The sequence below is a fragment of the Moschus berezovskii genome, chromosome 19 (assembly GCF_049115385.1).
Source record: "Moschus berezovskii isolate FMDL1 chromosome 19, NW_MosBer_1.0, whole genome shotgun sequence".
NCBI classification, from domain to species: Eukaryota; Metazoa; Chordata; class Mammalia; order Artiodactyla; family Moschidae; genus Moschus; species Moschus berezovskii.
Window position 1 is genome coordinate 8,902,975 of NC_142478.1, and position 23,642 is coordinate 8,926,616.

Below are 23,642 nucleotides of genomic sequence, written 5' to 3' on the forward strand. Positions count from 1 at the left end.
GCTTACTTGATATTCACAGGGCCGTACTCGACACATCAAATGGGCCCCGTCAGACTTCCGCTGTCGCCATCATCACGATCTGTGACTGACACTGGTAAGGAACATGGATGAGACGACAAGGAGAGCAAAGCTAAGTCTCCACCAAGTCAGCGACACCGCGTCTTCCTCCCTCGGTTTCCGTCAGTTATACAAGAAACAGATAAAAGAGGACGTCAGCGATCACTGACCTTATGGAGAGCTGGAGCCAAGACTGGTACCAAGAATCCATTGTAAATATAATTGACAAGCTGGTTACGAATCAAAGGGTGAGCCACCTAAGAGGGAGATAAACAGTAATGAAAAAGACAACCTTTAGATCTTCTTAAATTCAAACCTGAATTCAAAAAGGAAATCCAAATGTTGGCCATTTATTTCATGGCTAAAGAATAACTGACACTTCAAACCACCATCTAATTTTTCCAGATGGTTTATCCCAGTATAAATAAATAGCCTGGACTTCCAAATTTTAAAACCGGTAATTTTAAATTTCTATTTGGAAAAAAAATAAAAAACATATAATAAATAGACTGAATATGTACATGGGCTCATAAATTAAAGTCAACAAACTGGAATGGATAATTTTTGCTCCATAACTTCATCTATGTCCTATCTCAACTTTTAAATTTTAAAAAAGTAACTGTCAAAATGGACAATTAAAACCATTCACTTTGTCAGCACAAAAAATTTCTCATTTTGAAATGCATTCTCTGATAAAATCATTTATATTGGGGAGGAAGGCATTTAGAAAATCTTTTCATAAAAAACAGATAATGCTAAAAAGCAGAAAACATTATCAGAGGTACATTTCCTATATTTAACTTTCAAAATATATTTAGTATGGATAAGCCTTACTGACGTCTTTTATAAATACAATCATCCCCGGTATCTGTGGGGAACTGGTTCTGGGATGACCAGCCCCCACTGCCACAATACCAAAATCTGTGGATGCTTAAGTCTCTTATAAATAAAAATGGCATAGTATTTTAATATAATCTACATACATCTTTCCATATACTATAAACCTCTAGTTTTAAACCTCTCTAAATTACTTTATAATACCTAATACAAATAGTTGTAACTACAATATAAATGCTATGTAAATAGTTGCTGGCATACAGTAAATTCATCAAGTTTTGCCCTTTTGAACTTTTTGGATTCTTCTGGAAATACTTTCAGATCTGTTGTTGGTGGAATCCACAGCTGTGAAACCTGCAGGTGCAAAGGTCAACTGTAATCTTTTCAGTAGTACCCCCAAACAAAAAATCTTAAAAGTATATGGCTTCAGTCTCAGAATATGACATAAACTATACCATATCTCTGTTCTCAATCATGCCTGTTAGCTTTCTCTTTCTTTAAAAAAATAAAAACAGAGTCAAACAATAAAGTAAAAAGCAATTGCGAGGGAAGTGCGGCTAGATCTTTAAATTGGAGAGAAACTAATAGTTCCATCTTTATTTCCACAAACTTCTGCAAGAAAATGTTGATAGACTGTAATATTAAAGGAAAAAATAACTTAAGATGCAATCCATTTATCTTATACATAAATAAAATCTCCTTTGACTTAGCAATAAAAATGAGACGGGAACTGAAGTAATTTACTTGCATTTTCTTCCAGAAGCTATTTTTTCATTTGGTAGATAAACAGATTATAACCAACATTTTTCCCCTTACAATCACCATAAAGAAATTTTATTTCTTAATAAATCTAGTATTAAGGTAATATTTGTCCTATATAGAAATAAAACATTTTTCAATGAAAACCTACTACACCCTTAAGTATATATACAATCTGATTTTTTATTGAAAACAGTAACAAGAAATTTGAAGGTAAAAATCTAATCAAAAAGCCAAATATACTTGAGTTCAGTGGCTGTTTTTCCCCCGAAGCAGGCCAATTTCAAAGCAAATTTAATTTGTGTTGCTAAGAAGATGCTTAATGTCTTCTAAATTCAATTGAGATAACAATATCCTTTATGTAGTATGCACAATTAAGCAAAATAAAGTGTTTTGCTTTGTAGACTCCCAAGAAGACCTTGAAGTAAAAATGGTATAATTTGGAGTACTTAGAAGCCTAAAAATATCTATTTAATGAGTCTGGCATTGAACTTATTTTTGATGGGTAAACGGATAATCAAAACAGAATTAACACTTTTTATAAGGAAGATAAAGAAAATCTACTCATTCTTTTTCTCAATTAAAACTTCCCCCAAACCTATAAACTAGCATTTTTACTCATTGCAGGACATTCGGTAGGCTTAAAGTGAAGCATCAGTGCTCCACAAACGTTGACAGTAATAAGAGAAGGGACGCTGATGTGACCAGCTGGCTCTGCAAATCGTCTGCACCCTGAATGGGCCGTGGTGGACCTGACCGCCCTCACCTGAATGACGGCGTTGCAGAACTCCAGCGAGTTCATGAACTGGACGAGCGGCGGGAGAAGGAGCCAGTCGTCCCTCAGCAGGCAGTGCCACTCCTCGCCCTTCTCCTCCAGCTTGGTAGGCAGGGAAGAGTACAGGCCGCTGAGCCCCGTCGCCAGCACCTGGGTTCAGAAACAAAAGTGCAATCAATCCTTTCCCCAAGTTCTTCACCTGCAACTGTGGCTCCCACTCGACGCCACTGCGCTGGACCAGACTGCACTTTAGGTAGCGAGGGGTTCGCGCATTAGAGGCTGGCAGCCTGGAGGGAACCCGGAAGGGTTCCAAGGAGGCGGGAGGAGGAACAGAAGCACCGGGTCCCCGGCTAATACCTCCACAGATACTAGGGGTTGCTGATCTCTCCTATGTCGGCCGATGCTGGGCTGGGGTGGGCAGAGGGAGGGAGACAGACGCAAGATGAAGGAAACGTGGTTTCGGCCCCCACGTGTGTGCAGGAGAGGAGCGAACTCAGCAACAACGTGTTCCATCACACTGCGCTGAGTGCACACCCAACACGGCCCACACCCCTGGCCACAGGGAGCGCCTGGGACTGAGGCAGACGTCACAGGAGAACCATGAGCAGCTGCACGAGAAAGATTCCGGTAGACGTGTTCAAGGTCCTGACTGACACACGCATGCTGACACTTTAGAAGGCACCTTCATTTCATCTCCACAAAGTCCAGAAGAAGCAACTGGGGGGTCACGGGTCAGTGAGATGAGATGACGACATTTCAGACTGAGCTAAAGAGGTCTAAACCGAAGCATCGGCAGTGGGGAAAAGGATGAAGAAAGGGCAGGCTCACAGGTCAGGTGGAGGGGAGGGTGCTCTAACTGAAACACCCACCAACCCAGTCTTCACCCAAAGTCAGGAGGTCTACCTCCTACCCCTGCTCTGCTCCTGTGAAACACTGACAGCGCTCGGTTCAGTCACTCAGGATCAGGGAGAATCCAAACTGTCACGTTTTCCAGCTTGGTCGTTAAGAAAATGCTGATGCCTTAAACCAAGACAGAAATGTAGAAAATGTAGAAAAAACAAGCAGACACTCATTTACTCTGAGTGCCTGCTAGTTTTACCTCGTGGAAAACAGAACCAAGGAAAACAATGGATTTCACAGTACAGGGAAGTGATGCTAGCCAGCACCTTAGGGATGCTGAGCTGGCAGATGTGCAAAGGATGGACAGGAAATGCCCAGCTCAGAAACAAGGGAGTGACCTGTGAAAGGTGTTGCTATAGGGTAAACCTAACGTTATAAGGAGCTCAAACAGGATAGAAGCAATCAAGAAAACAGCCCCTTCTGAGTTAGGCCCAGAGAAGAAATAGCAAAGTATTCACCAATCCGACAGACTAATAAGAGATGAACAGGCAATTATAGGAGTGTAAATAAATGCTCAGACTACATCATAGAAAATATGTCACCATGGATAAACCCAGACTTGGAGTGTTGGGAGCATGAAATGTTCTCAGAAGAAGTGATATCCAAGAGCTGCTGAAGAATGAGTAAGAGCCAGAAAAAGTTCTTATTGAGATTTATCACTTAAAAAAAGCTCTTATATTGTTGGAAGCAAGAATATTTTGAGCAGAGGATGTAAAAAGCATAAAGGAGCAAAAAAAGATGGTACCTTCCAGGAATGAAGAGAAGTGCAATATTACTGGAGTGTAGAGTTAGAGGTGGAAGGAGCCTGGTGAGGCATGCCTGAATCAGACCCTGCAGGGTTCTGCAGGACAGACTGCAGAACTGAAGGGACAAACCAGTGGAGAGCCCAGTAGACAGACCTCTGAGCCATCGCATGGAGATGAGACCTCAGTTCAGTTCAGTACAGTTCAGTCGCTCAGTCATGTCCGACTCTTTGCAATCTCGTGGACTGCAGCACACCAGGCTTCCCTGTCCATCACCAACTCCTGGAGCTTGATCAGATTCATGTCTATTGAGGAGATGACATCATCCAACCATCTCATCCTCTGTCATCCCCTTCTCCTCCTGCCTTCAATCTTTCCCAGCATCACGGTCTTTTCCAATTAGTCAGTTCCTCGCATCAGGTGGCCAAAGTATTGGAGTCTCAGCTTTAGCATCTGTCCTTCCAATGAATATTCAGGGTTGATTTCCTTTAGGATGGACTGGTTTTATCTCCTTGCAGTCCAAGGGACTCTCAAGAGTCTTCTCCAACACCACAGTTCAAAAGCATCAATTCTTCTGTACTCAACTTTCTTTATGGTCCAACTCTAACATCCATACATGATCACTGGAAAAACCATAGCTTTGACTAGACAGACCTTTGTCAGAAAAGTACTGTCTCTGCTTTTTCATATGCTGTCTAGAGTGGTCATAGCTTTTCTTCCAAGGAGTAAGCGTCTTTTAATTTCATGGCTGCAGTCACTATCTGCAGTGATTTTGGAGCCCAAGAAAAGAAAACCTTTCACTGTTTCTACTTTCTCCCCATCTATTTGTCATGAAGTAACAGGACCGGATGCCATGATCTTAGTTTTTTGAATGTGGAGTTTTAAGTCAACTTTTTCACTCTCCTCTTCCACCCTCATCAAGAGGCTCTTTAGTTCTTCTTCACTTTCTGCCATAAGGGTGGTGTCATCTGCATATTTCTCCTGGCAATCTTGATTCCAGCTTGCGCTTCATCCAGTATGGCATTTTGCTGCATATAAGTTAAATAAGAAATACTTATTATTTAACTTATACAACATACACAGCCTTGACGTACTCCTTTCCCTATTTGGAACCAGTCTATTGTTCCATGTCCAGTTCTGACTGTTGCTTCTTGACCTGCATACAGATTTCTCAGGAGGCAAGTCATGTGGTCTGGTTTTCCCATCTCTTTCAGAATTTTCCACAGTTTGTTGTGATCCACACAGTCAAAGGCTCTGGCATAGTCAATAAAGCAGATGTTTTTCTGGAACTCTCTTGCTTTTTTGATGATCCAACGGATGTTGGCAATGTGATCTCTGGTTCCTCTGCCTTTTCTAAATCCAGTTTGAACACCCGGAAGTTCTCGGTTCACGTACTGTTGAAGCCTGGCTTGTAGAATTTTGAACATTACTCTGCTAGCATGTGAGATGAGTGCAACTGTGCGGTAGTTTGAGCATTCTTTGACATTGTCTTTCTTTGGGATTGGAATGAAAATTGCTTTTCCACCCCTATGGCCACTGCTGAGTTTTTCAAATTTGCCGGCATATTTTTCACAGCATCATCTTTGAGGATTTGAAATAGCTCAACTGGAATTCCATCATCTCCACTAGCTTTGTTCGTAGTGATGCTTCCTAAAGCCCACTTGACTTCGCATTCCAGGATGTCTCGCTCTAGGTGAGGGATCACACCATCATGGTTATCTGGGTCATGAAGATCTTTTTTGTACAGTTCTTCTGTGTATTCTTGCCACCTCTTCTTAACATCTGCTTCTGTTAGGTCCATACCATTTCGGTCCTTTATTGTGCCCATCTTTGCATGAAATGATCCTTTGGTATCTCTAATTTTCTTGAAGAGATCTCTAGTCTTTCCCATTCTGTTGTTTTCCTCTAATTTTTTGCACTGGTCACTGAGGAAGGCTTTCCTATCTTTCCTTGCTATTCTTTGGAACTTTGCATTCAAATGGGTATATCTTTCCTTTTCTCCTTTGCTTTTGGCCTCTCTTCTTTTCACAACTATTTGCAAGACCTCCTCAGACAGTCATTTTGCTTTTTTGCATTTCTTTTTCTTGAGGATGGTCTTGATCACTGCCTCCTGTACAGTGTCACAAACCTCTGTCCATAGTTCTTCAGGCACTCTATCAGATCTAATCCCTTGAATCTATTTGTCAGTTCCACTATATAATCGTGAGAGTAGACAGAATGAAAAACATAATCACAGAAAACTAATCAAACTGATCCCATGGACCACAGCATTGTCTAACTCAGTGAAATTATGAGCCATGCATGTAGGGCACGGTGGAGAGTTCTGACAAAACGTGGTCCACTGGAGAAGGGAATGGCAAACCACTTCAGTATTCTTGCCTGGAGAAGCCCATGAACGGTATGAAAAGACCAAAAGACGAGACCTCAGGCTTTATACAGACCAGAGAGAGAAGGGAAGGGAGCTCAGATGATGAGCTATGACAATCCACAGTGCCTGACACCAGACACGGAAAGCCAGGAGGTGTGGCTCCAGGTATGCGATACCTGGAAAAAGTATCTACTGTCGCCTCTCCCTTTCCCTGGCTTGTTCCCACAGCGCCCCCTGCAGCCCTCTGTGCTGCAACTGCCTTCCTTGCGTTCGTTAGTTTAAGGTCTGTCTTCTCCACGTCGCCTGGCCTGACCACACTGCAGACTGGGGTGATCTGTCCAGTCCGACCCTAGCAGTGCTTTCCCTGAGTAGTACATCCGTCTGCAAGGGCACCGGGAGGTCTTGGTGCAGAGAAGCCGATGCCCGCCGCCATGGGAGAGGGTGGGGCGGGGCGGGGCGCGGAATGGTGGCGGTGGCTGAGTGTGAGGTCGGCAAGGGAGAGAGAAGAGCCATTCCAACCCTGGAGAAACCAGAAGATCATATGCATCCCTCTGTTCTGTTTCCAGGGGGCCTTTATTCACTGATTCATCCAGTCTCCTATTAAAAAAAAGGCACTGAGCACCCTCAGGACAGGCACGATGATAAGCACAGTATATACAACAGTCAACAAGACAGACAGTGTGACTCTTTTTCAAAATCAGGGCACCTGCAGCCCCAAGAAAGAATGTCCCCAATTTAAAGCATTTAACTCCTTGTCAGCAAACCCAAACACATCCCTTTAACTCCTGCTTTGACTGTGACCCCAGTGAGCTCCTTGTTATAAATCAGAAACCCCTGGAAAGAGAAAACAGAGGCCAAAAGTTCTCCTCGAAGGGGAATCTAATCTTGATGCCGCATTTTTAAAATCAATTACATTTGCTAACTCATGCTACATTAACCGCAGAACAAAGGCTTTAATTCTGCATACTCCCGATTCCTTAACCACTTGGAGCCTTTGAAGATGAATTCATAAAGACAAGCTTAATTTGTCTGACTAAGAAGCTGGGAATAACTATTTGGTCTATCAATATAATTACAGCAACATTAATTTTCAAATTATATACATCAGTGACAGTAATTAAAAATAACACATACCTAATATTCACTTTTTTTAAGGAGTGTCCTGGAAAGGGCATGGCTGAGATGGGAAGCCCGCCTGCACAGGAGGACAGTGCAGTGTGTCCCCTGGACACCGACACCTGCAGAGTTCTCGCCACTAGAAGCGGAGCCAGAGAACAGACCTGCAGTTGTCTCCAGCACGGCAGAGACACGGAAGAAGAGTCTGCAGATGAAGAGGACTACGTGGTCTTAAGAGCAAGACTGCGAGTCCTTTCTGCTAAAGCTTTATCCTTTCCAAGGCTTTGCGCAGGTTTCAGATTCCTTCATCCAGTCCACATGCATTTCGAGAACACCAACAAGAGGCCAGGCACCGTGTCAGGACTGGGGAACAAGTCTGACCAGGCGAGATGGTGGAGACAGCTGATCAGCCAGGAAATGCAAGGACTGGTACTACTGGTGACTGCTTCCTGCTGACCGTCATTCACTCCCTCATTCAGAAAAACAATGCAGGGAATATTATGGGAACAGGAAGAAGAGAAAGCAGAGGCAACAACAGGTTTGCAGATAATTTTTCCAAGAGTTTGATGGTACAATCTAAGACAATTTTAACTTCAAAATTCAAAATATATATTGACATTCAACAGTTAATATTTTTAAATGCTCATCCATTCTTTTAGCCTTTTATTAATCCTGACCACCAAACAGTAACCGTAAAACGTTATACTTATCCCCAACATATGAACACCACCACCCCTCCCACTCCCCCATTTTTTTTGGCTGTGCTGTGTGGTATGCACAATCTTAGCTCCCTGACCAGGGATCAAACCCGACCCCCTGCACTGGATCACCAGGGAAGTCCTATAACCCAATAGTTCTAATTTATCTTTTCTCAAGTCTTAAAAAAAGCGAACGACCATGTAAAACACTAAAGATGACCAACAATTAGAAAAGCAAACTACTTCCCTGACAGCAGTACAGTATAGTATGGTAACTGCTGAGACCCTGGATTTCAGTATCAGACTAACATGGCTCTGACTTTGCCACTTACAGGCAGTCATTAAAGCCCTCCAAAGTTCAGTTTCTTCACTGAGTTGTTGCAACAATTAGAAGAAATCATGCATGTAAAGAAGTGGACATCATGGTTTATACACAGCAATATTTCCAATGGAGGGGGGGAAAAAAAATGACGCGCACAGAGCAGTGAACCATCAGGAAAGGTTCACCTTTAACTTTAAACATCTAACAGTACCCAGCTAATTTCAGCAAAAGCAAAGAAGACTGTCAGCAGATGGCTTTAGTCTGAAGCTAGCAGCAAAACACCTGGTGGGGACCATTTATGACAACATGGCAAAATAAAAAGCCTCATAAATTTTAGATATGGGATAAATAACTTTCTACCTGTGGCCGTGTACCTAAAGGTTGCTTATTCAATGTGCATTTCCAAATGTATGTATCAGCTGTTTTCAACTTCTGCCAACATGTTACAAGTGACAAGGGCTTAATCATCAATACTTGGTTTTTAAAAATCATAAGAAGCAAGAGTCATAGAGTCCCCAGCCATTCGTGGGCACTAAATTCTTCCCTAGAGTATCCTTATTATCTTCCTTTTCTTCGGAAAACACATCCTAAGACAAGAGGCAGAACCAGCAAGCTCTTCCTATAAACCACAGAACAAAAGTTTCCAAAAGTGGTCCAGTTTCCTTAAAGAGCCATTCCTCTTCCCAAAGCCTGATGCTAACACACTGTGACAATCATACTAATTAGAAAAAGCTTTTTGTCAATTGTGGTCCTTAGCCAGATGGTTAATAGAGTATGCTTTTATCTTCAACATAAAGAGGCCTTTTTTTTTTAATTATGTTGTCAGATGTAATTATAGAAAACTGGGAACAAATGAGATTATGGGATCTATCCTAAGGGGCAACTTAACACAACGAAGCTCTGTGTTCCATTCTAGCAAATAAGGTCAGCTGGAGATGCTTTTCCTCCAATTTTAATGAACTGTATACAGTGTTTTAAAACATGTTTTTATAAAAGCAACTACTCAGTGAAATCTACCTATAACTTAGTAAGTGGAAATTTAAACACTAAAAATATGCTCCATTCTAGTCCTAACATGCTTAAATTTTTTAAATATGACATATTACAAACATGTAAAACAAAACATAAAATCGTCCCCAAGATTTAACAGATTTTGTTTTGCTATAAGTTCTTCAGAGTGCTCTTTATTTTTCAAAAAACAAAAGATTATAAGTAGAGCTAAGCCCTATTCCAATCTCATTTTCATCTCTCCTCTTTCCTTAGCACCCAAAAGTAACCGCAGTCCTGAGACTAACGTATATTATTTCTGTGTGTTTCTGTACTTCTACTGTATTCGTATGTATCAAAAAAACAGTACACACTAAGATGTTGTCTTAAAAGTTTACATAAATTTTATGTAAATGTTAACATACTATATGGAACATTTTCCTTCTGCTGCTTAGTCGCTTCAGTCGTGTCCGACTCTGTGTGACCCCATAGACGGCAGCCCACCAGGCCCCCCCATCCATGGGATTCTCCGGGCAAGAACAGTGGAGTGGGTTGCCATCTCCTTCTCCAATGTATGAAAGTGAAAAGTGAAAGTGAAGTCGCTCAGTCGTGTCCAACTCTTAGCGGCCCCATGGACTGCAGCCTTCCAGGCTCCTCTGCCCATGGGATTTTTCAGGCAAGAGTACTGGAGTGGGCTGTCATTGCCTTCTCCGGAACATTTTGCTACTTACTTTTTTATGTTTTTAGATTTATGCTTTTTGTTTCTAGGTTTATTGGTGTTCACACATGTAGGTGCAGTTACATGCTAATAAATGTGAAATGTAATTCATTTATTTTTTATTGAAGTACAGTTGACTTGTCTTTTGCAGTGGCTCAGCGGTAAAAGAATCTGCCTGCAATGCAGGAGCCACAGGAGACGCAGGAACAGTCTCTGGTCGGGAAGATCCCCTCGAGGAGGGCATGGCAACTCACTCTAGTATTCCTGCCTGGAGAATTCCAAGGACAGAGGAGCCTGGCGGGCTTCAGTCCACAGGGTTGCAAAGAGTCGCACATGGCAGAAGTGACTTAGCACACATGCACAGTTGATTTATTATTAGTTTCAACATAACTCAGCATAGTAACTTGATATTTTTATACATTAGACTCCATTCAAAATTATTATCAAATAGACTATATTCCTTATGCTGCGCATAACACCTGTTGTAACTTATTTTATGCTGAGCTGTCTGTATCTCTCACCCTATTTTTCCCGGATCCTAGCCCCTCTCCCCTCTGATGAACACTAATCTCTTCTCTGTTATCTGTGAGTCTGTTTCTCGTTTGTCATATTTAGGTTCCATACACAAGTGACTACATACAGTAGGTGTCTGCCTCTTATTTCTTCCCCAAGCATAATACCACCCAGGTCCCTCCATGCTATTTCAAATGGCAAAACTTCACTCCATTTTTATACAGGGAAAACAAAACACTAATTCAAAAAGACACAGCCACCCAGTGTTCACTGCAGCACTATTTATAATAGCCAAGCTATGGAAGCAACCTCAGTGTCCATCAACAGTTGAACAGAAAAAAGGATGGGATAGACAGATAAATACAGACGCAGTGACTCATTCATTCTGGATGCTGAGGCGTATTCCACTGACATTGTATATACCAATGGGCTTCCCAGGTGGCACTAGCGGTGAAGGACCCACCTCCAATGCAGGAGATGTAAGAGATACAGGTTTGATCTTTGGGTGTTCTTTTTGTTCTTAAATCTTTTCTTTATGATTACTGCTTTATAGAAAGTCTTAATATTTTATCACTTATGGACAAGATGGGGGTTAAGCATATGGATCACTGAGTCAGACTGCCCGGTTCAAATCCTGAACCCTCTCTCTTACTAGCCACGTGGCCGTGTATGAATTTACATCAGGTCACTGTACCTGAATTTCTTCATCTATAAAAGGAGAATAACACTAGTTCCAATAGTTATGAGAATTCAGTGAATTAATACATATAAAGCACTAAGAAGAGTGGCTGGCATATAGTTCAGTCGCTCAGTCATGACCGACTCTCTGCGACCCCATGAATCACAGCACACCAGGCCTCCCTGCCCATCACCAACTCCCGGAGTTCACTTAAACTCATGTCCATCGAGTTGGTGATGCCATCCAGCCATCTCATTCTCTGTCAGCTTCAACAAATATATTACTGTTATCATTATTCGTATAGTTATTTCAGCTATTCCCAGATAGCACAAGTGGTAAAGAACCCACCTGCCAACGCAGGAGACATAAGAGACTTGGGTTCAATCCCTGGGTCAGGAAGACCCCCTGGAGGAGGGAATGGACAGCCACTCCACTATTCTTGCCTGGAGAAAACCAAGGACAGAGGAGCCTGGTGGGCTACTATCCACTGGGTCGCAAAGAGTCGGACATGACTGAAGCAACTTAGCAGGCATGCATATGATAATTAGCATCAATTTGCCATGTTCCTTCGAAAACTCTACTCGGATTTTAAGTCACGTTAACATCTCACATCTTACATCCTACAATTTACAAAGGGGAAGTTTTATCTTTACAACACAGGGATTGAAAGATCACCGCCTTAAACGACCAAGTGACCACCTCTGGCCTCACGAACAGTGGTGCAACCTGACATGTGCTTCTTGTCGTGTATGGCATCACCTATAAAATATTCTTACAAAATGTACGTAACCTGAATTTAACCAGGCATTTAGACCTAACTCCCGATTTTCAGGAAATACCAGTGATAGGGACCAGTCAAACTACACAAAGAAACAAACCTAGAACGTGGGGTGCTCTAAAGACCATGGCTGAACTCTTACAAAGTCACTGCCACGAGGATAGAAGTGGCGACGTGTTGAGAATTAACAGAGACTAGAGATATCCGACAGTCGGAAGTGTACAGTTAGAAACGTACCTTGTACTGGACTATAGTTTGGGATGGGGGTGGAATCTGAAAAAGTCATTTGCGGCATAATTTGGAAACTGGTTATTAGATCATGTTATAGAACTATTGTACAATTTTCTTAGGTATAATAATAGTATTGTGATTATGTAGGAGCATGTTCTTATTTGTAGGAGACATATATTAAAATAATTGATATCTATAATGTCAAATGGTACAGCAAAAACAAAGAGCACAGATGATACAAGCATGACACATATTAACAACTTTGAATTTAAGCACTATGTATATGGTGTTTCTTTTAGTATTCTTTTAAATTTCTGTATTTTGTTCCATTTCTGTATTTTGCCTTTTTCCACAATAAAAAGTTGTAAAACATAAATGTGCTAACTTCACAGACTGATTTGCAGAAAAGCGTTATCTACACAATATCTACAAACTGCAGGGCTTTCCATCTATTTCCATCTTACTTTATGCCCTTCAATAAAGTTCCATAATTTTCCTTGCAAAAGCCTTTTACATATTTGTTAGATTTCTTCAAGATACTTTAGAATTGTGATGCTTTTGAAAACAGTACCTTTTTGAAATTGCTCTGTAGATACTGACCGAGTGAACTGCCCAGATATTTTGATTTGTTTCAATACCTGCACTCCGTCTTGGACAGCAGAACTACCCAAAACAATTCAAGTAAGCCAAACTCAAAACCTCTGCACAGCCCCCTCATGAAAAAGTCCATTGTTTAATGAGCCTCTGCCGTCACATCACTGCTCAGATCCAGCGCCTCTCTTATATTCTCATTCCTATCGCTCTTGTTTCTCGACCCAAATGTGTGTCCCTGCTTCTTCAACAACTTCCAAACTTACATGGTCAGTTTAAACTACAAGAATCCCGATTATGCTGCATTCTTCATCAAACTTGTCCAAGATCCCTCCAGACTGAGTGAATATGGTAATTGTGGGAAGCAGACTAACTCCCACAAAGCTGTCTACATCCTAATTCTGGAGTCCATGAACAAATTGGGTTCCATGGCAAATGAAAATTAAGGATGCAGATGGAATTAGGGGTGCTAACTAGCTAATCTTTGAGCAGGGATGATCTTAAAAATCTTTAAATTCTGGATGATCCAGGTAAACACAACATAATTACAAGGGTTCTTGTGGAAGTGGAAGAGGGAGGCAGAGGAGCAGAGGCAGAGGGAGCCATGACTCCAAAAGGATGGTGAGAGAGATGTAGTACTGCTGACTGTGGACAGGAAGGAGCGAGCCATGAGTTGAGGCATGTGGGTGGCCTCTGGAAGCTGGAGGAGGTGAGGAAAAGGACTCACCATGAGAGTCTCCAAAAAGGAGCAAGCCCCATCAACATTCTAAGTGTAGCCCAGTAAGACCTGTTGGACTTCTAACCTACAGTAAGACGATACTACCGTAAGATAATCATCAGTGTTATTTAAAGCCAGTTTTGGTAATTTGTTACAGCAGCAACAGAAAACCAATACAGACACTAGGAAGCTGCTGTATAGCACAGAAGCTCAGCTCAGTGCTCTGTGATGACCCAGAGGGGCGGGTGAGGGCGGAGGTGCAAGGGAGGTTCTAGAGGGAGGGGATATATGTGTACACACAGCTGACTCACTTCACTGAACAGCAGAAACTAACACAATATTGCAAAGCAATTATACTCTAACCAATTAGGGTTTGTTGTTGCTTTTTAAAGAAAACTAATACAGACACTCAGATTCAGGGTGAGAAGTTACACTTTTGCCTAAAGATATGTCCTTTTAAAGAATTTATAATCTAGCTTATAAATCTGTTGAAGGAAATCAGGAAAGGAGATTTAATATGCTGGCACAGATGAATGGAATAAGTTCTTTACTTCCCATCTGACTCTCAATCTTTGCGGGAAATGGCAACCCACTCCACTATTCTTGCCTAGAAAATCTCACAGACAGAGGAGCCTGGCAGGCTACAGTCCATGGGTCCACAAAGAGTCCGACATGACTGACTGAGCGTACACACACGCTTTCTGCAATTTCTGATTCTGTTGGTCAGAAGCCATAAGAAAAGAGACCATAACTTAAATCTGTTTCTCAAAATGTTTACTTATTTGTTCCTCCTAAAATAGATATTCACCAGACACTTAGGTGACCTCAGTTTGTTTGGTTTATTAATAAAGACAGGAATTTAGTATTATAAGGATTACTACTCTTGAACCTCAAAGTCAAAGACAGCATGTCAATCACTAGCATAGCTATTAGCACCTGGGGCAAGGCAATTCTTTCCTGTGCGTGACCATTCCACAAACTACTGGACATTAAGCATCCCTGGCCCCTGCACACTAAATGCCAGATGACCTCCCTTCCCCCTCCACGTCGTCTGACAACCAAACACGCCCCACATACATTTCTAAATACCCTCGCTTTGGGTCAAGAACCACCCACAGGGTGTTCATTAATAATGAATCTAATCTACTTATGGCAGTTTGCCTGGCCTGTTCCTATAAAACTCACTAATGGTCTTACACACTATTCTGGCAAAATCAGGCATGTTCAAGGCAATAGTTTATAAAGAAACACAATGAGATGATCAGTAAAAAGAATACATAATGGAAATAAACTAGAGATGTTCACTGGGTTAGGAAAATAAAACTAGCCACTGCTCAAAATTTTACAAAACAGGAGATCTGTTGTTCAGTCCCTAAGCCGTGTCCTACTCTTTGTGACCCCCATGGACTGCAGCACACCAGGCTTACCTATCCTTCGCTATCTCCCAGAGTCCACCCAAACTCATGTCCATTGAGTTGGTGACACCATCCAACCGTCTCATCCTCTGTTGCCCCCTTCTCCTCTTGCCCTCAATCTTTCCCAGCATCAGGGTCTTTTCCAGTGAGTCGGCTCTTCACATCAGGTGGCCAAAGTATTGGAGCTTCAGCTTCAGCATCAGTCCTTCCAATCAATATTCAGGACTGACTTCCTTTAGGGTTGACTGGTTGGATCTCCTTGCTATCCGGGGGACTCTCAAGAGTCTTCTCCAACACCACAGTTCAAAAGCATCAATTCTTTGGCACTCAGCCTTCTTTATGGTCCAACTCACATCTGTATGTGACCACTGGAAAAACCATAGCTTTGACAATATGTACCTCTGTCAACAAAGTGACGTCTCTGCTTTTTAATATGCTGTCTAGGTTAATCACAGCTTTTCTTCCGAGAAACGAGTGTCTTTTAATTTCATGGCTGTAGTCATCATCTGCAGGGATTTTGGAGCCCAAGAAGAGAAAATCTGCCACTGTTTCCATTGTTTCCCCATCTATTTGCCAGGAAGTAATGGAACCAGATGCCATGATCTTAATTTTTTGAATGTTGAGTTTTAAGCCAGCTTTTTCACTCTCCTCTTTCACCTTCATCAAGAGGCTCTTTAGTTTCTTTTCTCTTTCTGCCATTAGGGAACTATCATCTGCATACAGATGTTGTTGATGTATCTCCTGGAAATCTTGATTCCAGCCTGCGATTCATCCAGCCTGGTATTTCACATAATGTACCCTGCATATAAGTTAAATAAGCAGTGTGACAATATATAGCTTTGACGTACTCCTTTCTCAATTTTGAACCAGTCCATTGTTCCATGTCTCATTCTAACTGTTTCTTCTTGACCTGCACACAGGTTTTGTAGAAGGCAGGTAAGGTGGTCTGCTATTTCCATCTCTTTAAGAATTTTCCACAGTTTGTTGCACTCTACAAGGTCAAACACTTTAGGACAGTCAATGAAGCAGATGTTTTTCTGGAATTCCCTTGCTTTTTCTATGATCCAATGGATTTTGGCCACTTAATCTCTGGTTCCACTGCCTTTTCTAAATCCAACTTGTACATCTGGAAGTTCTTAGTTTGCATTCTGCTGAAGCCTAGCTTGAAGGATTTTGAGCGTAACCTTACTAACATGTGAAATGAGTGCAATTGTATGGTAGTTTGAACATTCTTTGGAATTGCCCTTCTTTGGAACTGGAAGGAAAACTGAACTTTTCCAGTCCTGTGACCATTGTTGAGTTTTCCAAATTTGCTGGCATATTGAGCGTAGCATCATATGCTTCACAGCATCATCTTGTAGGATCTGAAATAGCTCAGTTGGAATTTCATCACCTCCACTAGCTTTGTTCATAGTGATGCTTTCTAAGGCCCACTTGACTTCACATTCCAGGATGTCCAGCTCTAGGTAAGTGACCACATCATCATGGTTATCCGGGTCATTAAGATCTTTTTTGTACAGTTCTTCTGTGTATTCTTGCCACCTCCTCTTAATCTCTTCTGCTTCTGTTATGTCCTTGCCGTTTAGGTCCTTTGTTGTGCCCATCCTTGCATGAAATGTTCCCTTGGTATCTCTAATTTTCTTGAAGAGGTCTCTTGTCTTTCCCATTCTATTGTTTTCCTCTATTTCTTTGCATTGTCTACTTAACAAGGCTTTATTATCTCTCCCTGCTATTCTATGGAACTCTACAAACCTATAAATCTGTTTAAATACTCCTTCCCAAGGTGACCCCAACAGCAGAAAGCAACCAGAGGCGCACAGCTCTGTGAAAGCCTCAGACAGTCCCTATTATTTTCCAGGCCTATGACTGCGCCTGGCTCCTCAGGCATCCACATAAGGCCTTACTCTCTACTGCTCAGCAACTTACGCTTAAGAAACGATACAGAGTAGAGGACTTCTTGCTGCTTCAAACTGTAAATATGTATTTCTCCTTTTAAAATAGAATCAGTGCTTTGCATTTACAATTTTGGTCATTATCTTGCTGGGAAACAAATTAATTTGTGAAACCCGCTGTGAGGGGTCTGACCATATGCCATGACTCATTGGCTCAAAACCAAACTGAAAAGCTAAGAATATAAGATAAGCAGGTTTTACCAATTGCTCAGGAGATGCTCTTAGAAAAAACAGAACAGCTCCTAACCCAACAGAAATGAACCAAGAAATAGTAACACATACAGTTTCCTCTATTGGCTTATTTCAAGCTGACATTGCTCAGCCACAGAGCATCTCAACTTAAATTCCTCTCCTTCCTCCAAAATATTTACTCTAAACATCCCTCCATAGAATGTGCCAAGAACAGTTTGCTGAAAAAAAAAAAATGAAAACTATCCATTGAGCTGCTGCGCTTCCAGTGCAAATGTTTGATCCCTGGTTGGAGAACTATGATCCCACATGCCACACAGCACAGTAAAAACGAACAAATAACAATAACAAAACAGCAACAAAAAAAAACAAGAAACAAGATTTTCAGCACAAAAGAGTTGCAAATAACAATCTAAAGAAGCTTTAAAAAGAAAAGTATTTATCATCAGCCCAAGAGAGAAGAGCGGGAGGAAGATGGGCCAACAAGAAGGACTCACTGGACAAAAGTAGGTGTTCTCCACGATGTGATGAGCCACCACGCTGTTCTCAGCGGAGAGAGACATGATGAAGAGCAAGGCGTCCCGGGCCTGCTGGCCTACGGTCCCCTCCCGGTGAATGAAGGGGATCAGAAGGGAAAAGATGAGGAAGTTCGCAGCCCCTTGGTCCTCACTAGTGTGGAAGAAGAGTTCCAGGATGGATGGATCTTTGGCAAGAATGGAACAGAGCTGATTGAGCAGGACCACCAGCTTCCCCTCCACAGTGGGGGTGGTTGTTCCCGAACAAGAGCTCAGCAACATCATCAGGGGCTTCAGAATGGGCTTGTGGTGCAGCAGAGGCTGGTGGGACTGGGTGATCAGCATCTCATACATCTTGAGCTGCTCCATTTTCGTCTCATCGGTAAACTCCCGCCTCAAGCTCCAAAGGAAGAGTTTCTCCATGATGTTCTCGGAGACCACAAATTCCAGGATTGGCCCCATGGCAGCATCCCTGGCTTGCTCCTCAATCAGCAGAAAGAGCATGTGCTCTACATAGTTCTGGACAGCACTGGCCTCATCTGGAGGGATGGACCCATATTTTGCCTGGGTGTTCTTCAAGGGGTCATGCTTCTCTAAGATTTTCACAACCTGTAACCAAATCAAATATGTGTCATCCATCTGATGTTTATCACATAGCTTACAAAAACATACCACAGCTGACTGTACCAAATCTTCATGGAAAATGCAAGAGCCACGACCCCCCAACAAGATATATGTGAGCAACTGCTATATTCAAAAGGAATAACCAACAGGGACCTACTGTATAGCACATAGAACTCTGCTCAGTGTCATGTGGCAGCCTGGATGGGAGGGAGGCTTAGGGGAGAATGGATACATGTGTATGTACGGCTGAGTCCCCTCGCTATTCACCTGAAACTACAACAACATTGTTAATCGGCTACATCCCAATATAAAATAAAAAGTTTAAAGTTTGGGGAACAAAAGATATGTGAGTCTTCTGTGCCTCCCTCTCATGAGAATAAAAAGAAGGGGTTAAAAACTACAGGAAGAAGATGTTTGAATTTGTTCGCTTATCATAGTTACACATGTTGGCAACCTAAAAGTCAAAGAAAGTAATATGGCTGTGTAAAGTAAGCTACATACATCCCTGGGCCTATTATTATGAAGACTACTGAACAAAATTTAAAAAAAAAAAACTGTTAAGTGATATGTTAAATGAAAAAATAAGTCCAGTTCAGTTCAGTTCAGCTGCTCAGTCGTGTCCGATTCTTTGCAACCCCATGAACTGCAGCACGCCAGGCCTCCCTGTCCATCACCAACTCCCGGAGTCTACCCAAACCCATGTCCATCGAGTCGGTGATGCCATCCAACCATCCCATTCTCTGTCGTCCCTTTCTCCTCCTGCCCTCAGTCTTTCCCAGCATCAGGGTCTTTTCCAATGAGTCAGTTCTTCGCATCAGGTGGCCAAAGTATTGGAGTTTCAGCTTTAGCATCAATCCTTCCAATGAACACCCAGGATTGATCTCCTTTAGGATGGACTGGTTGGATCTCCTTGTAGTCTAAGGGACTCTCAAGAGTCTTCTCCAACACCACAGTTCAAAAGCATCAATTCTTCCGCGATCAGCTTTCTTTATAGTCCAACTCTCACATCCATACATGACCACTGGAAAAACCATAGCCCTGATTAGATGGACCTTTGTTGGCAAAGTAATGTCTCTGCTTTTTAATATGCTGTCTAGGCTTGTCATAACTTTCCTTTCAAGGAGTAAGCGTGTTTTAATTTCATGACTGCAATCACCATCTGTAGCAATCTTGGAGCCCAGAAAAATAAAGTCAGCCACTGTTTCCACTGTTTCCCATCTATCTGCCATGAAGTGATAGGACCGGATGCCATGATCTCAGTTTTCTGAATGTTGAGCTTTAAGCCAACTTTTTCACTCTCCTCTTTCACTTTCATCAAGAGGCTCTTTAGCTCTTCTTCACTTTCTGCCATAAGGGTGCTGTCATCTGCATTAGACTCATCATGATCAATTACGTCAAAAACATGAAAGTGAAAAAAGACTAAAAAAATACATAAAAATAGTAATAGCTGTTGTGTTCAAAGTAATGACAAGGTCTGAAATTTTTTTAAGCTGTCAAGAACATAATAGAGCTTTTAAATTTTAAAATACATTAAATAAGCAGGATTACTGTTGTTCCCCCAGAAATAGCATTGATTTGAAGCTTTCAGCCACAAAATGCAGCTCCTCACGTGCCCCTGACAGAACAACAGCCCTCCCTGCCCTCCTTGATTGGCACCGTCTTCAGTAAAGCATGCATCAATAGGAAGGAGAGGAAACTGATGACCATGAGACACATACCTAGAAGGATCCCCTAACGTATGGCATATGTTGAAATTTTAAGCATGAAGAGTTTGAATGGTGTATTTTTTTAAGCCAGAAAAAAAATTTTGAGATAACCAATTATAAAATAAATCCCTAAAGCACAGGGTTTCTGTTTAGGGTAATAAAAATAATAGTGATGAGTGCACAACATTGTGAATGTAGTTAATGCCACTGACTAAAAATGATAAAGATGGCAGAGTTTGTCTTATATATGTACCATCAAAAAAGAAAAAAATTATTGAAAATTTAAAAATAAACAATCTCATGTGACAGTCTAGGCGTTTCTATCCCTAACTGCTGGCCTTTTAACGCTTACTACCTCTCTCCACCCATCAATACTTAACTTCTACTTTGGTTCCCGAAAATTAAAACAATTTTATATCTCAGCTTCCATTAAACTTTATGACTTGGAATTTCTACGATAAATATCCACTCAATTCACTTCCTTTAAAATGTGTACACATGTTAATTCTCAAGCATTTTATCAATGACTTTTTGCCTTTCTGAACCACACGCTCTGTGGAATATGTTTCACTTCGGTCTTACCCTCCAAGCCCAGTTCTAGGACATGTTGTTACGTGTTCTGGTATTAAGGTTATAGAATTTCTGCAAGTCACTGCGGAAACTGGCAAAAGCACAAGGCTATGTCAGCAGGCGTGAGCAATGAGGGAAATTTACTTCTCAGAGAAAAGTCTAAGATTTTCCCCTTTCTGAAGCACAGTAAAAGAACATTTATAGACTAGGCTACTTATCCTTGCGGATGAATAAATTTCTACAGAATCTGTAATCCCCATTGGCTTCCATTATAAAATTAAAAATACTGCCAGGATGATGCCGAAAACATCGCCCCCAACACCCCTGAGTTGACAGTTTCAATGAGGATGGCTGTGGCTAGCAATTACCTGGGATATGCACAGCTCAGGGACTTGTGGCCTAGGCCTTCCCAACGGCCATCCCCTCTTCTTGGCTGCATGCTGCAGAGTGCCCCCCTCCCCCAACCTCCATGAAGCCCTCCAGGACTCCTCACAAGCCTGAGGACCTCACTGTGAGAAACACTGGGATCTGTTGTCCCCCTTTCCCTTGGTTCTGGCCTTGACAGTCTCACAGTGTGGGATCGCAGTACCACACTCGTCCAAAAGGGGGCACCACCTCGATACAGCATGCTCTCCCGCCCCAAAGCCCCCTTCAAGGCTCCACATTCTGAAGAGCAAATTAGCTCTATACTTATATTAATTAGATAATTTCAAAGTTCACATATTGAGTTTACTTATGACGGCTATCTATATAGCAAGGCCTCGGGGTATAAATGTAATTATACTTCTCATGTGTGCTTAGACTGTCTAAACTAACTGAAACTGGGGTTGTGCATTGTACATTGATAGTGGCACTGCAAAGGAGCTCCATCTTTCTAGAAAACAATCTGGCAACATGTACAGAAGCTATAAAGCTGTTCCTGCCCTTTGACTTGTTAATCTCACTTTGGGGAAAATGCCTCAAGGAAACAACACAAAGATAATTTGTTTTAAAATGTTTACACCAGCTATATTTTCAATAATGAAAAATAAAAATATTACTGACCCAAATGGTCAAGAATAAGAGAGCTATAATCACAACATTACATCACCATACACTAATGCTATTAAAAATAAATACGAAGTGAGTCATATCATTACATCCAATATATAAGGAGAAATAATTTAAGCTAAAAACTAAATATACTGACAAATAAACCCATAGTTAGAAATTAGTTTGAAGATATAATGAGATTGTAAGGTTAATCAGTTCTTCTTTCCTAAAAATTGATCTAATTTCATAATATAAGTAAAAATAAAAACAAAGTAATTTTGTTCTTATGTCTAAACAAAGGACCAAACGCTGAGTTAAGACAGTAATTAACAGAAACTCCTAACCAGCGTAAATTTTCATATATGCGTGTTTATTCTATGTGCATGCTCTTAAATATTTATAAAATATCCAAATGTATACATGTAAATATAAAGCAAAACTATTTACACGATCACAAGCCACACTTTTCCCATGGGTTAATCTTCATTTATATTATTTATTCCAAGACACTCCTCTCCTTACAGACCTACTTTTGGTGGCAAGGGGGCCACAAAAAAACCAAAAAGCAGAATTGAGATGTTTATAGAGAATGTAACACAGCAGCTTCTACATTGAAAGCTCTCTCTGTGTCCCCTTTACAGAGGCTCTTCTACACCACCTTCTGGGTTCATGGGCAGAGGAACATGAGAACAGAGCTGTGATAACCCCACCGAGAAAGAAAAGGTTTGCTGGTCATCTGGAACGGGGCCCTTGACTCATTCCCCAGTCTGGCCTGGAGGCTTTACTGCCCGAGAGCCTGGTGTGTTACAACCAGGGACTGTGAGTCACGGAAACACAACGCCCAGCAAAGCGCCGATTCTGCCTGTGTTGCCACTCGCCCTTAACCTCCCTCCTCAGCTGCCACCTCCCTTTCCCCTTCAGGCAGACACACCCTGGACCTGCTTTTACAAGTGGGCTCTGTGGGCCACACCCCGCGCCTGGTTCCCACCCTGACAGGGAATGCCCAGGAAGCTTCCCGGCCAGAGCACCACTGGCACGGCAACACCCAGGAGCTTCTGTTCTGATGTCCCACGGCAGCCATCCAGACGGGCTCTGAGCCCTTTCGGGTTCTGTCGGCTGATTCCTGATGTGACTTTGACTTTTTAATCTTTCCCTCATGTGTCCTCTTCTCACATCACTCCCACCAAACTCCAGCATCCCTGGGCCCCCGATTTCTGCTTTCACTCATCTACTGCAGGTCCCTGCTGCTCACAGTCGCCTGACCCACTCCTCCGACTACCCTCTGACACTCTCAACCTTGCCTCCAACTCCCCAGCCCTGGCTCTTTCTCAGCCATATGTGCTTAGTCTCAAGGATTCAGTTTACGGGAAGAGAACACAATTATGGGGGCAGAGAGATCCAAGGAGGAAAATATACTTTGCAAATATTTCCTTTACTAAACAAGTTCACTCTGTTAGGCAGCTTCCCTTGTGACTCAGCTGGTAAAGAATCTGCCTGCAATGTGGGAGACCTAGGTTCGATCCCTGGGTTGGGAAGATCCCCTGGAGAAGGGAATGGCTACCCACTCCAGTATTCTGGCCTGGAGAATCCCATGGACTGTTTAGTCCATGGGGTTGCAAAGAGTTGGACACGACCGAGCAACTTTCACTTCATTTTCACTTTTGTTAGGCCAAATACCACTGAACAAACCTAATCAACCCCCAATAAAGCCCATGCTCACTATATAAGCCAGCGTAGATCAAATATATCTGGTCCCATCACTTCATGGGAAATGGATGGGGAAACAGTGGAAACAGTGTCAGACTTTATTTTTGGGGGCTCCAAAATCACTGCTGATGCTGATTGCAGC

General features: G+C 42.0%; 1 protein-coding gene across 8 annotated transcripts in view; it reads right to left on the minus strand.

Annotated features, from left to right (window-relative positions):
* FHIP1A (FHF complex subunit HOOK interacting protein 1A) overlaps nucleotides 1-23,642 on the minus strand; it is a 315,123-nt gene that overhangs the window by 82,089 nt on the left and 209,392 nt on the right. For all 8 annotated transcript variants that reach the window (XM_088827974.1, XM_088827972.1, XM_055405473.2 and 5 more), the window contains 3 exons: nucleotides 17,844-18,470; nucleotides 2,420-2,578; nucleotides 228-314 (listed from right to left, as the gene is read on the minus strand). In XM_088827974.1, the coding sequence (XP_088684100.1) occupies nucleotides 228-314; nucleotides 2,420-2,578; nucleotides 17,844-18,470 (873 nt within the window). The remainder of the gene's footprint in view (nucleotides 1-227; nucleotides 315-2,419; nucleotides 2,579-17,843; nucleotides 18,471-23,642) is intronic.